Here is a 12,663-nt window from a genome sequence, read left to right as displayed (position 1 = left end):
CCAAAAATTGTAATTTCATTAAGAGTTCAAGAACTCCCCAGTGTAGTCAACAGACACACTGCTAATTTAAATATGAGAAGGCCTTGCAATAGTCCTGCAGGGTGATAAATACTAAAGTCGCTGAAATGCTTTAATGGTAAATCTAAATTGTTGGAAAGAAACAGAGCTTTTGATGTTTGGTGATTCATGTATTCACTGGCCTCTCTTCTCTTCTCATCCCGCGGCTCGCTGTGCAGATCAAAGCCCTGCAGTCAGATCTATTGGAGGCGAAGGAGAGTATCCGGGGCCTGCAGGAGCAGCTCTCCCAGGAAAGACAGACTCGCAGCAAGGAAGGCGAGAGCTGCACTCAGAGGATTGCTCAGGTCGGTGCGGAATGAGGTCACTGGAGCACTTTCAATTCAGTTCAGATGGCTTTCTACTTTACTTCGCTGGGACAGAAACACTTTATATAACAGTCCCCCAACAATACCGCTGTTGTGGTTACCAATAGCAACATGGTTCAAGGCGGGGGGCTTGGGGGAATGAGGTACTGGAAAAATGCCTCTTTTGGAAAGGCATTAGGAAAAGCTGAGATGTACAATTATGGAGGACATACACATTTTGTTTTTTGCATTTTGGCTGCAATGGAATGCTCTGTTTAAAGTTATGTGTTGAACAGAATTCGAAAATATGTAATTAGTAATTAGTAAACGTGACGGTCGTACAGCTGTTTATGGTTTTGGCAACTGTTGTTAAATTAATCCATCTGGGGGAAAAAAGGTGAGGAAAAGATACAGGGCGGCGCTCTTATGTTCTTCTGCGCTGCTCCTCCTCTCCTGTACAGCTGAAGGAGGAGCACCAGAAAGCTCTGCTCCGGAGGGACTTCGAGCTGCAGAGCCTGAGCTTGCAAACCCGTCTGGAGCAGAAGTCCTGGAGCCAGGAGAGGAACCTCATGGTGCAGGAGTCCCAGCAGCTCAAGCAGGGCCTCCTGCTGCTCACTCTTAAACTCAAGTGCTTCCTCAAGCAGTGGAGGCTGGGCAAGAAGCTGGACAATGAGAGGCCGGACTTCCTGGAGGTGAGAACCAATCATTTCAGCACTCTCCCCGGCAACCAATGGGGCAAAGGGGCGAAAATGACAGTAAAAGACTTCTCATTTCTACTCATCCACTTTCCATTCTAATACTTTACTTTGCTCCCCAGCCAGCCCCCCATGTCCTTCACTTGCTGTCTGTATAAAAGTGGTTCAAAGTTGATATTTATGGTTGCCTTTTTCCACCAGTGTTTAAAGAAACTTTAATCTACTGGCTATAGTTTATCACTTTGAACTGCACCCAGCTAGAGTTGTAAACCCCTCTAAATCCTAATCCATGCATACTAAGGGTTTACACTAAATCTTCTGCAAATCAGCTTTGTTTTTAGTAATAAATAGGGGATAAGAGAGTTGGTCATATTTGTAATCTTAGGAATGATCTCTGAAGATCTTCTCTTACTTTAGCTCCTGTGCTATTACAATAAAAATTGGGTTGCTTGGGCTCTTCCAGTTTTATTTTGTTTTTCTGAACCAGAGAAATGACTGGAAGCCTCTGCTTGTTTTGCAGGTTAGCAGCGTAAAGGATCTATACATGCTAATTGAAGAAGAGCAGTTGGTTCTGCACCAACTGGATAACAAGACCACCGCCGCAGACGAGAAATCTCAGAGTTCTGTAACCCTGGAGAGAGTTGATAGCATCATGGAGAGAAATTACAAGCAGGTACTACTGGGGATAGCACAGCATAGTTATTAGCCTGAAGATTTGTGAACAAAGGAGTTCTAACAAGGGTTTAAACAGCATCTTCTCAGTTCTCATAAGAAGCATTAACACATTATTGCTGCTGATATTGTTTGTTGTCCTGACTTTATTTTCACTTTGACACATTTTTCTTGAGGCATCTCTAAAGTTCCTGTCACAAAGATGGCTGTAGTGGGTGACGTCAGACACAAAATACACAGAGGTGGAGTTTGATGAAGCTGAGCGATTGTTTTCACTCAGCATTTAATAATTGAACAGATTGAAAATAAAAGGTTGTAAAAACAAAAATAACACAGGACACAACACTGGCAGCCAAAACAAAAATCATTCTAACCTCCGTCTCCAATCACGTTCTCCACTCACCGAACACACAACCCCGAGTGAGTGAAAACATGCTGCTTTTATGCAGCTGTACCGAGTCTTGATTGCTAATCAATCATTCAGTTCAAGTCTCGGAACTGCACGTGATTTAATAAGTGCAATTCCCTGTGCTCACATATTTTTACATTTTACCTGCACGTGAAGTGCTGTGCAATCCTCGTCCCTAAATACAAATATCCATTTTGCTCGTAACCCATATTACATCCCGTGTACCAATGACTATACACCAACATTAACACACTACATGCAACATTCAGCACAGAAATACACACAGGGGCAGGGCAACATTGCCACATACTAATGTGGCGGGATCAGTGGGAGTCAAAGTGAAAAAAAGTGGAAAACAAACCAATCAACAATGCATCATGAGAACGTTGATATGTCAACGAGAGGAAAGAAAACTTTTAAAATCATTGGTAATCCAATCAATTCCACTTCTAAAGAAAGAGAGAAACACAAGTTAACAAGACTGTACAGTATTCTGAACACCTTCTAGTCTGAATGCAAACAAATTAATATTTGGATTTAAATGCAATAACTGAAAGACAGACTCAACCTTGTGACCAATGTTCTCCAAAAGCTTTAAACCACCACAAGCAGCTGAATCTTCACATGTCTGGCTTATTTCCAGATAGCACTGTTTCTTTCTACATTCAGAGTAAGCATGGGGGAAGTCATCAAATCAAAGTAACAGGAGTGTTAATGATTCAGTCAGGCTTTTGTCTCACCTCAAGATTGTAAAGGTTAGCGCTCTTGTTCTACAGCTCTGCTGACACAAAGACAGTGTAAGTAAACGGCTGCCTTGTTCTCTGCAGGCGAGCAAGCCGGGCAGTGCCTTGGCTGACCTGAAGGAGGCGCTGTGGGAGCTGTGCACGGAGTTGCAGGAGGAGAGGCGTGGCTCCGAGGAGCTCACGCAGCAGTTCGCCAAGGCCAAGTCTGCCTGGGAGGTGGAGAGAACCGAACTCAAGTGCCACACCACACAAGTGAGTGGCTTTCCGCACCTACCTTCCAGACTAATGTACTGCAAAACATTTTGCATTTATTAACCCTTACATGCACGGTGACCTCATGTGGGGACATTCTTTATTTAGGGACATACGGAAGACGTGAATGCATGACAGCCTTATATGAGGTAACCATTTTTTCCGTATACAAAATGCTACAAAATTAGCAGAATTACTGAACTGGGTTCATAAAAAGATATATATATATATATATATATATATATATATATATATATATATATATATATATATATATATATATATATAACTATAAATACTTATATTAATTAATATATGAAATAGAAGGGTGAATAAAATTAATTGTATCCTCTTTTTCCCCAGTGATCGTTCTCCGATTCCCATTAATAGGGAAATTGAAATAGTCTTTCTAATTAAACCAGCCATGGCAGAGCAAATTTAGCCAGGAATTTCAACCTGCTTAAGAATTTGGCCAGGATCCACTTCTCAAACTTATAAGGTAGTGAATTACACTTAGTGCATTTATCTTTTTTCCTTGTGGAAGGCAAATATTATGGCTTGCCACAGTTCAGTGTTTCTGTAAAGAGCACCACAGTCAAATTGTACAAAGAGATTTAACAGAACACCATTTACAGAGGGGGCCCGGGCTATTATTTAAACTTGTCTGGCATCCCCTGTCCTGTACCTTCTCCAAACCAGACTTGTGTGAAATGCTGAGAGGTCGACAGCCACACTCAGCCAAGGCACTGGTCCTGCATTAACAGGGTGCACTTTCTTCTTGGAGGGTTGTCAAGTTGCCGTTTCCCCATTACTATCCCACTTTACTGCCTTGTTTTTTTGTCCTTTGACAAGCAAAGTTGTGCCCATGCTTGTGGTTTGAGTTTCATTACCTTGTAAACGTTCGAGTCGAGCATTACGCCAGAGCTTGTCATTAAACTGAAATGCTAAACAGCTCAATTTAATGACCGGTCTTTAAACTTGCTTAATAACTAGAGTATTTCAGGTATTTTCAGCCCTTTAGTCGAGCTGATTGGCAATTTAGCTTTTTGCAAAGTCTGTTTATGACCGCACTTTCTTTCTGTTTTTATAGAATTTCAAAAGGACTCTGATTCTGCTTTTCATTTTTATTTTGTTTTATTTTTGAAAGGCCATCCTTGAGACAAAACCATTTCGCATAAACATGATCCGTTTTACATTCACAGCAAATTGACAACTTTTACCTCATGGAATTTGTACACCACTATTTTTTTATAAGGAGGCAAAGGAAATGTATGTATTAAAAATTAATTTTATTTGTCAACGTACTTTCACACAGCAAGGATTTGTTTATCGCTCTGGCTTTTTTTTTTTTTTTTTTCGCTCCCATTAGGCTTTTAAAGACAAACCTTCAGCTGTCTTATAACTTAACAGATGGTTGCTGAAGCGATTGCTGTGTTTTGTAGACCTCAGTTTCCTTTTATGCATTCAGCTGAAACTGCCGCAGTTAGGAACTGCTTGATGAACACCGATGATCTGAATCACGTTGGAGAGGCCATTCTTTGTGCCATATTAAATGGGAGTAATTGAACAGTTTCCTGCTAGATAGAGTGAAGCTATTGTTCATCGCAATGGTGTTCTGTGTTAACTCAGGCTAAAGTATTATTATTATTTCCTGTTTTCTGGGGGTAAGGTCTATTTTATTTGCTTGTAATCAGGCTATCGACTCAACCAAGCCATTATCTTGCCCCACTTGAGACCTCTACAGTTTTGTAGGTGAGTTTATAAAGGGTATTGTGTGCAGCAGCACTTGAGTCAAGCCAAACCTGCGTGGAATGGTAACCTGGAGTTATTCTAAACACTTGTGTCTGACAGCTGGAGTGCAAGGCAGGGAAGGCTGGCCCGGAGAAGGCACTTCCGGAGCTGAAAGCTGCTCTGAAAAGAGAACGCGAGGAACACCAGCACCTGCTGGCCGACTCCTACGCTGCAGTCATGGACCTGACCAAGCAGCTGCAGATCAGCGAGAAGAACTGGAGCCGAGAGAAGCAGGAGCTCCTGGAACGCTTTAAGCAGGAGCAGAGACAGTGGGAGCAGAGACTCCAGAACACCCCGGGCAAAACCAGCCAGGTAAAAAACACACTTCGAGAAACACTGCCGCTTTTCATATTTACACAGTAGAACCAACGTTCAAAAATCTAATAAAAACATTCAGTCTACTACCTTTAACCCGAGGAATAAAAATAAGAAAACCAAAGAAAAAGCCAGGAGAACTGTGTTTAACTAGCAAAATTCCCATTGTCTAATCAAAAAAGAGGTGTGCTGGGTTGTCAGCTTGTAAGTGAGGGGTTTGTGACTGTTCTGTCTTTGCTTGCTGTCCTCACAGGAAGGTGATGCCACACCTTTCAAAGCCTCTATTTCTATATTTCTCTAGTTGCTGTTATAGGGTTAGTCACAAAGACAGGTGAGGATGGTTAATTGTATGACTAATAATACATTTAGATTTAGATGACTTTAGATGACTAATAATGCATGCGTTTATATGACAAAACACACACAAATACAGAGTGAGGTCATTGTTAGATGAAATATACTGATTTACTTATTTTAATCTATTTGTGTCTCTATGAATAAAATAGAATAGAATAGAAAGAGCTGTAAATCTGGTAAACATGATGGGGATCATTCAAAGAGAGTATGACAAAATGTCTTTGATGTAAGGCAAGGCTGTTACTAAAGACACAATGTCACAATTTCTGTTTGTTTCTAAAGCAAACAGTCTGTTCTAATTGAACTCAGTTTGGACTTTTAGCCCTCTTTCATGAGGTGGCAAGCTGCAGTTACTCTCTTGCCCTGTCTTTATACTATTTTCTCCATTTCATTTTCCAATCCCATTCTCAAGGAACAGATTAGATTGGCCCAGGCTTCGGTTCACTTTCCCTCGGATACACGCCCAGTCCTGAAAAATAGCAAAAAAATACTCTGTTCAAAAATGTCCTTTTGCAGCGGTGTTCCTCAATGGAAGAACAGCTTTTCCTCATTGTTTCTAACAATTGTCTTTAACAATAGTGGAGTATGCGTTAACCTATAATGTGTTAATATTGTCAAATTTCATGGACAATATTGTATTGCTTGCTGTGGTTATTTTATTCTCTAGCATAGATTTGTGATTTAAAATAGCCCAGGCTATGGAACTAGGTTACAAATGCACCCATGGCACAATTTAAGCATTAATTAAGCAAAAATTATGGTGCCACTGTAGACATGGCTCCACTACTGTGCCATTAAGTAACATGTTTCTTCAATGCTATCATTTTGATTTAATCCAGGTTTAATAATTATATATTGGAGTTTACACAACCGCATTGGTAATTGATACTTACAGCACTTCTATATATGATCATTTACAGACTTCACACGAAAAAATTACTGAAAAAGAAACATCCTGTGAACCAGATGCGATGGGAACAAATCTACAGAGGTGAGATAATGCGATTGCTTTTTTAATCAGCAAAGGCTATTAAGTTATGTTCGTTTTATTTCTATATTTTGTTATTTTTTGTGTTACTGACAAATAAAGGAACATATATTAACCTCTTGACAGGTGATTTTTCTTATTAAAATCTGATTTTGTAAGGTGACTTGAATCATGCCTTAAATGTATACTTGGCTAGCATCTAAAAGGATTTCTTTTTTCAGGACCAAATCCATTTCTTCCATGTCCAAGTTTGAGAGCCTCTTAGATTCCTCTCCCTTCGTCCCAACAATCAACAGCAACAATGGCAACAACATAGACCAGAAGGGTCAGTCAGGTGTCCAGGCTATCGCCAACAGCCTCTCCAACCTTGGGGAATTCAACAAGAAGAACTGGGAGTATTTGACAAACGAGAAGGTTGAAAAGTTGGACCCTTTCAAGACCTGGGATGGTCCAACAATGACCAACCATGACCCATCCCAGAAACACATACAGAGGAGTTATACTGCGCCAGATAAAACTGGCATCCGGATCTACTACAGCCCGCCCGTGTTGCGCAGGATGGAAGGCTGTGTTATGCAGGGAAAAAATGAGGAGAAGATGATGGCTGAGCCAGGCTACTTGTTTACTACTGCCAAGCCCAAAGATCTTGGAGATTCAGAAAATTCTTCAGAAAGCACGTACGGCAGATGGCTCTGCAACTTTTCTAAGCAGCACAGGGACCTCCTGGACAGCAGCTCTGTGCCGCACACTGTGGTGGCCACTGCAGGATTACCCTTGCCCTTCCACAGCCTGGAGATATCTGGCAACCTGAGCGACGACATGAAGGAAATGACAAACTGCGTGAGGCAAGCCATCCGTTCCAGCTCTCTGGAGAGAAAGTGCAAGGACACTGCTAGCCAGACTGTGGGGGTCACCACCACTGCCACCCAAACTACACAGTTTGTCAGCATTGGCCTGCAGACAGAGGGCCCAAGAACCAGCCTGCACTCCAAGAGTTGGTCACCCAGGAGTTCTTCATTGATGTCAGCCCGCAGCAGGCAGATATCGACGTCTTTGGATAAGGTCCACAGCAAAATTGATCGTCCATGTTATTCACCCAAGTATGGCTCTCCAAAGCTGCAGAGAAAGTTGTCGACATCCTCATCCAAATTGGACAGCTCTAAAGACCGGAGCCTGTGGAACCTCCACCACCGAGGACAGAATGGGTCAGCATGGGCCAGGTCTACCACCACCAGAGACAGCCCCGTATTAAGAGGCCTCAACGATGGGCTCTCCAGCTTGTTCAACGTGGTGGAGCACTCTGGTAGCACCGAGTCTCTATGGAAGGGAATCCCACAGGAGAGTAAAACCAAGGCAGAAGTTCCCAAGTATGGCATCGTCCAAGAATTCTTCCGTAACGTCTGTGGCAGGACGCAGACTCCTGGTCCTGGTGGGGACAGACAACAGAAAGAAGCCGTCCTCGAAGATGGGAGCAAGAAACTAGATGGTGCTCTTGCTGTGTCTTCTACACTCGGAAATACCCATTCAGATAGCGTTGCAAAGATTGTGAACAAGAGGCTTCTGAAGCAGTGCATGAAAGACAACCTAAACCATGGCAGCAAAGATTCTATAACGAGAAACATAAGCATGAGTTCAAATGAGGTAAATTTCCATTTTCCGTGGTCCCTTATGAAATAAATAAGATTGTAGCTTCTACTAGCAACACTTAAAATGCACATATGGAAACAATAACGGGTAACGATTCCTAAATCATTTTTTAAAGAATAAATATTTAAGTATAACATATAAATTTTAATATAAATTAATATTGCCCTCCATTTAAAGTTTAAAAAAAAAAAAATATATATATATATATATATATATATATATATATATATATATATATATATATATATATATATATATATATTACATTATTTATTTTGCATACTGATAATTGTCATTAACCCTAAGTAATTTCAGGATATAAGTGGCACAGTGATGCTGTGATACACTTAAGCGGCCTTGTGCTCTTGAGAACCTGCACAATAATCCCCCGCTGTATTGAGTAATGAAAACAAGCCCCCTTTCTGATCTTCAGCGTACTAACTTCACGGTCCCTCTTCACAGGATGCAGCGTGTGACTGTACATCTCAGTCGCTCACCTCTTGTTTTGCACGTCCCTCTCGATCGACCACCCGTCACTTACACCCGCAGTGCAAGCTACGCTCCACAGATCCCAACGCAGCTGAAGAGAAAGGAGAGGCAGCCGAGTGAAGACGCTGCCCTCGTACTGGGGCACCCTGCCCAGAACACAGGCTAGCTCTGCCCTGAACGAGGAGGAAACCAGGCTCACTTAAACCATACCAAGTCATGAGCTAAAAGCATCCGGAATGTTACCTGGGCTGATCTCCTTTTCATTATCAATACTGTTTACTGTATTTTGATGACTAGCCAAATATTAGACTAGTAACATGAATTTATAACTGTAAGCATATTTATTTGGATGCAAGCAACACACAATGAATAAGGTCCAAATATATATTGCATCGCAAAAGTTTTTTTTTAGCTCTTGTAAGGCCTTGCAGCATTTCCCTCCTACTAAAAAGGGAATTAACTTGGGCCTTATAGTCAGCGTGTTAGCAAAATCTGCCAGAATGATAGAGAAGATGAACAATGTTATTTGTCTTTGCTAGCGTAGCCTGGCAAAGTATTGCAAATTAATGGGTGGTGGAAATTTTCGAGAAACTTTTTTAGCTCGAAAAAGCAGCCCTGGAATCCTGTCTGAAATATAGTTTTGTAACATTTCTCTTTATCCATTCTAAAAAAGGGGTTTCAAACCGGGCAGTTTGGAGAGCACTTGTCACCTGGGACCTATTTTCAAAAGGCCATTCAATCCACCAACTTCTTATGGGTTCAGATTGAACCCCATCACTTCACTGCATTGCAGTAGCCTAGAGTTTGTCACTTTTGACTCTCGTCACATGAACTCCTGGTCCTGGTGAAATAAATGTTACAATGAAGGGTGGTGCATCAGCCTGATAGGACAGATGCTTTAACACTAAGACCGAAGGGAAAAAAAAAGAAATCATGCTGAATTTAATTTCTTTCTTAATAATTAATATTTATATTACTTTGATACCAAGGGATTCATTTTACAGTGTAAGGTATTGTGTTATATATCTATCTGTAATCTTAATGGTGCTGATACAATAAATGAATGACTAGCTTTCACAAAGTTTAAGCGTATTGTCATGGGATCAGAACAGATTTTATTTCTATTGTGGTAGCTACATAAAGGATAGGTATTAATACTTTTTGACATAAATGAATATACAGTAGTGCAAATCGACTTCACTTCACTGCAGCCCACAAACCTTTACTAATGTATTAGAGCCCATTAATGGCCTCCTATAAACATATTTTCTAAAAACAGAAAAAGACTTTCTTTGTGACTTTGAACCGCTGTCAGTTACACTTGCAAGCCACCCTGAAAAGCTGCCGTCACATTCTGCTCTGCCAGTCTGATCTGTTTCATTGTCACGCCCTGTACCTCACAGTAGAATTTTTAATCTAGACAACCCTTTATCCATTTGTAATCAAACTTGGTTAGTGCATTAAGCAGAGTTCCATAATCTGAGGATATAAACACAGATACTGTCTACACTGGCATGTGCTGTGGATGTAGTCATGGTACTTTTTAATAATGCTGATGTTGTTATATGACATTAGGATTACTGTCAAATGAAATGATATTTTTTTCCAAGGAAAAATTAGGCATTACTGTGTCAATATTCATTAACTTCTTCAGATGAGGGACTGCTGTACAAAGCAATCTACAACAGAGAGCACTGTCTGGCTGTTGTTATTAACCCTACCTTGCTCCCTTTCCTAGCTGAACACATGCTTGTAGTTCATTTTACTCAAAGAAATGGAAGTTGTGTTTAAAAAGGATCTGTGTGCCTTTCGTGAATTCAGACTGATTGACAAAATGGCTCATTTGTATTTGAACCCTCGCTCCTCAGATCTCCTGTGATCACACTTTTCAGTAAAACCTTACGAGCAGACCACATAACTTCCAAACCTTTCCAATTGAACCAACCTACAAATCAAGTTTATCTGCTTTTGCTCCAGTGTGCTATCTACCCATTCTACACCCTGGAAAGCCGTAAAATGGATGCTGTAGCATTCGCTAACATTGCATAAAGTTCATTTTAGTCCTGTGGGCGACTTTTCCAAATTGCTGTGTGTTTTACCTGTGGAATTTAAAAAAATAATAAAATAATTAGAAAAGTGAATGAAATCGTTTATGCACACAATGCCGAAATAGCATAGACATATTTATCAATTACTTCAGAAAACTTGTAAAGTACTGATCCAGTTTGTAAGCTGCAGTTTTTAGTCTATTTAAAAAAAAAAAAAAAAAATGTATTTCAGATTTTTTTTTTTTTTTTTTTTTTTTTTTATCTTGTTGTAAATAGTTGGGTGTGGTAGCTTTTTATTTATTTTTTATTATTATTTTTTATTTTGTAAAGTTAAGATTTTTTTAGAGCAGTTTTTGATTTACGTTTAATATTGGGAGCACAGCATCTGTTTTTGTAAAAAAAAAAAAAAAAAAAAAAGTATATATAAAAAGGGCGTAACCGTGGTTTCCGCAAGTTAGAGTCAGTTTTAGTGATTAGCATCTATTGCATATCGCCAAGAGATTCATTATACTGTATATAGCAAAATACTGGATTGTAGGCTTAGTCAAAATGATCATTAGGAACACATTTCAAATGGCAGACCTCTCAGATCAAGTTAAAGACTTTCATCTAAATTACACCCTAACCCACTGTGTCTAGCAGTAGCATTCATATGAAATTTAAAAGTCAGTGATCCCTCTATGTCCTACTTCACTTCAGAGGTTCAATCACACACTAAGCCAATAAGAATTAGAACATCAATAACCATTCCAAAGAGTGTTCCAGAATGATCTTTCTGACTTAACCTGCTAGGCATTATTTAAATGCACATACTCACTCGCAAAATTCATTCAATAAAACATTTTCATCATGTAGCTGTAAAAAAAAAAAATCTTAGTACTGTTAATATTTGCTAAATTATTGAAATGCTTGTACATTTTCTTTCTTTAAAAATATTCTGTTTTTGAAAAAAAAAAAAAATCTTTTCAGGATATTGTAACTTAAAACAAATATAAACCTGATCATTTATATTCTGTTTCTATCTTTGAGCAGGAAAAGTTTAATGGCTAATGATTTTGAGCATTTTGCTCAGTGTTAAAGAAGCCTATTCACCGTTAGTTTCCATCAGAAGTTAAACATTTCTGTACAAAAGAAGAAGAAAAGACATTAGACATAAATTAACATTTGGTTTTGGGGGCTAGGGAGGGTTATTTGAACTGTGAATTTGTCAGCTCAAATATCATTGCTATTGTTTGCCATCATTCACAATAAATGTTTGTTGAAAACCAGACTCCTGTAATTTTTTTTTTTTTATTATTTCATGTTATTTTATTGAAAAGTGGCTTTAACAAAACTAGGGTCTGTTAGGGTGACCTGAGCGTGAGAACACAAGCGAACCTTCCTGGCTTATTCTATTTGTATTGTATCAACCCTTGATATACTGTGTTACCAGTCTTCCAAATTCTTACATATTAATAATGTTGTTGTTGTCATGCAGGGATTGGCAGTTACTTTTGGGTTCAAGGGGTCCCTCAAGCCAGTTGCTGCTTTTACTCTCATCTGAATAGATGTGCTAATGCCTCCAGCCTTTTTTTTTTGTTTTGGTTTAGCATTTCTAAATAGCTGCACAAACACACACACACACACACACACACGTCAGTAAGCAAGACTCTGGATCCGTCCTACCCCTTTGAGTAAACAAGACTTTACTTTCCTTGAGCCCCGGTTTCAAAGAATGGACTCATTCAGGTGACCATTTTACAGAACTGAACACCTAGGAGCACTGTGGAGATTTTTGTCTCAAAGCAGATAAAGTTGGGGGCAGCATTCTTTTATTCAATTGTGACAAAGCTTGGCTTGCGTCGGTAACTAGTGTCACCTTTCGGGATATTCCACACAGTGTTTGTAAGGGAGAA

The 12,663-nt window shown here is 39.7% G+C and overlaps 1 protein-coding gene across 2 annotated transcripts in view; it reads left to right on the top strand.

The window, feature by feature from the left end:
• soga1 (suppressor of glucose, autophagy associated 1) overlaps positions 1-11,025 on the top strand; it is a 35,359-nt gene extending 24,334 nt beyond the window's left edge. For both annotated transcript variants that reach the window (XM_041256548.1, XM_041256547.1), the window contains exons 7-14: positions 237-362; positions 824-1,054; positions 1,578-1,730; positions 2,966-3,133; positions 4,985-5,236; positions 6,517-6,587; positions 6,806-8,225; positions 8,694-11,025. In XM_041256548.1, coding sequence (XP_041112482.1) covers positions 237-362; positions 824-1,054; positions 1,578-1,730; positions 2,966-3,133; positions 4,985-5,236; positions 6,517-6,587; positions 6,806-8,225; positions 8,694-8,840 — 2,568 coding nt within the window. In that variant the 3' untranslated portion in view covers positions 8,841-11,025. The remainder of the gene's footprint in view (positions 1-236; positions 363-823; positions 1,055-1,577; positions 1,731-2,965; positions 3,134-4,984; positions 5,237-6,516; positions 6,588-6,805; positions 8,226-8,693) is intronic.
• Positions 11,026-12,663: the final 1,638 nt, after the last annotated feature.

The sequence above is a fragment of the Polyodon spathula genome, chromosome 8, assembly GCF_017654505.1.
Source record: "Polyodon spathula isolate WHYD16114869_AA chromosome 8, ASM1765450v1, whole genome shotgun sequence".
NCBI lineage: Eukaryota > Metazoa > Chordata > Actinopteri > Acipenseriformes > Polyodontidae > Polyodon > Polyodon spathula.
Note: the sequence above shows the minus strand (reverse complement) of the source record. Positions and strands in the feature narration are given on the sequence as shown.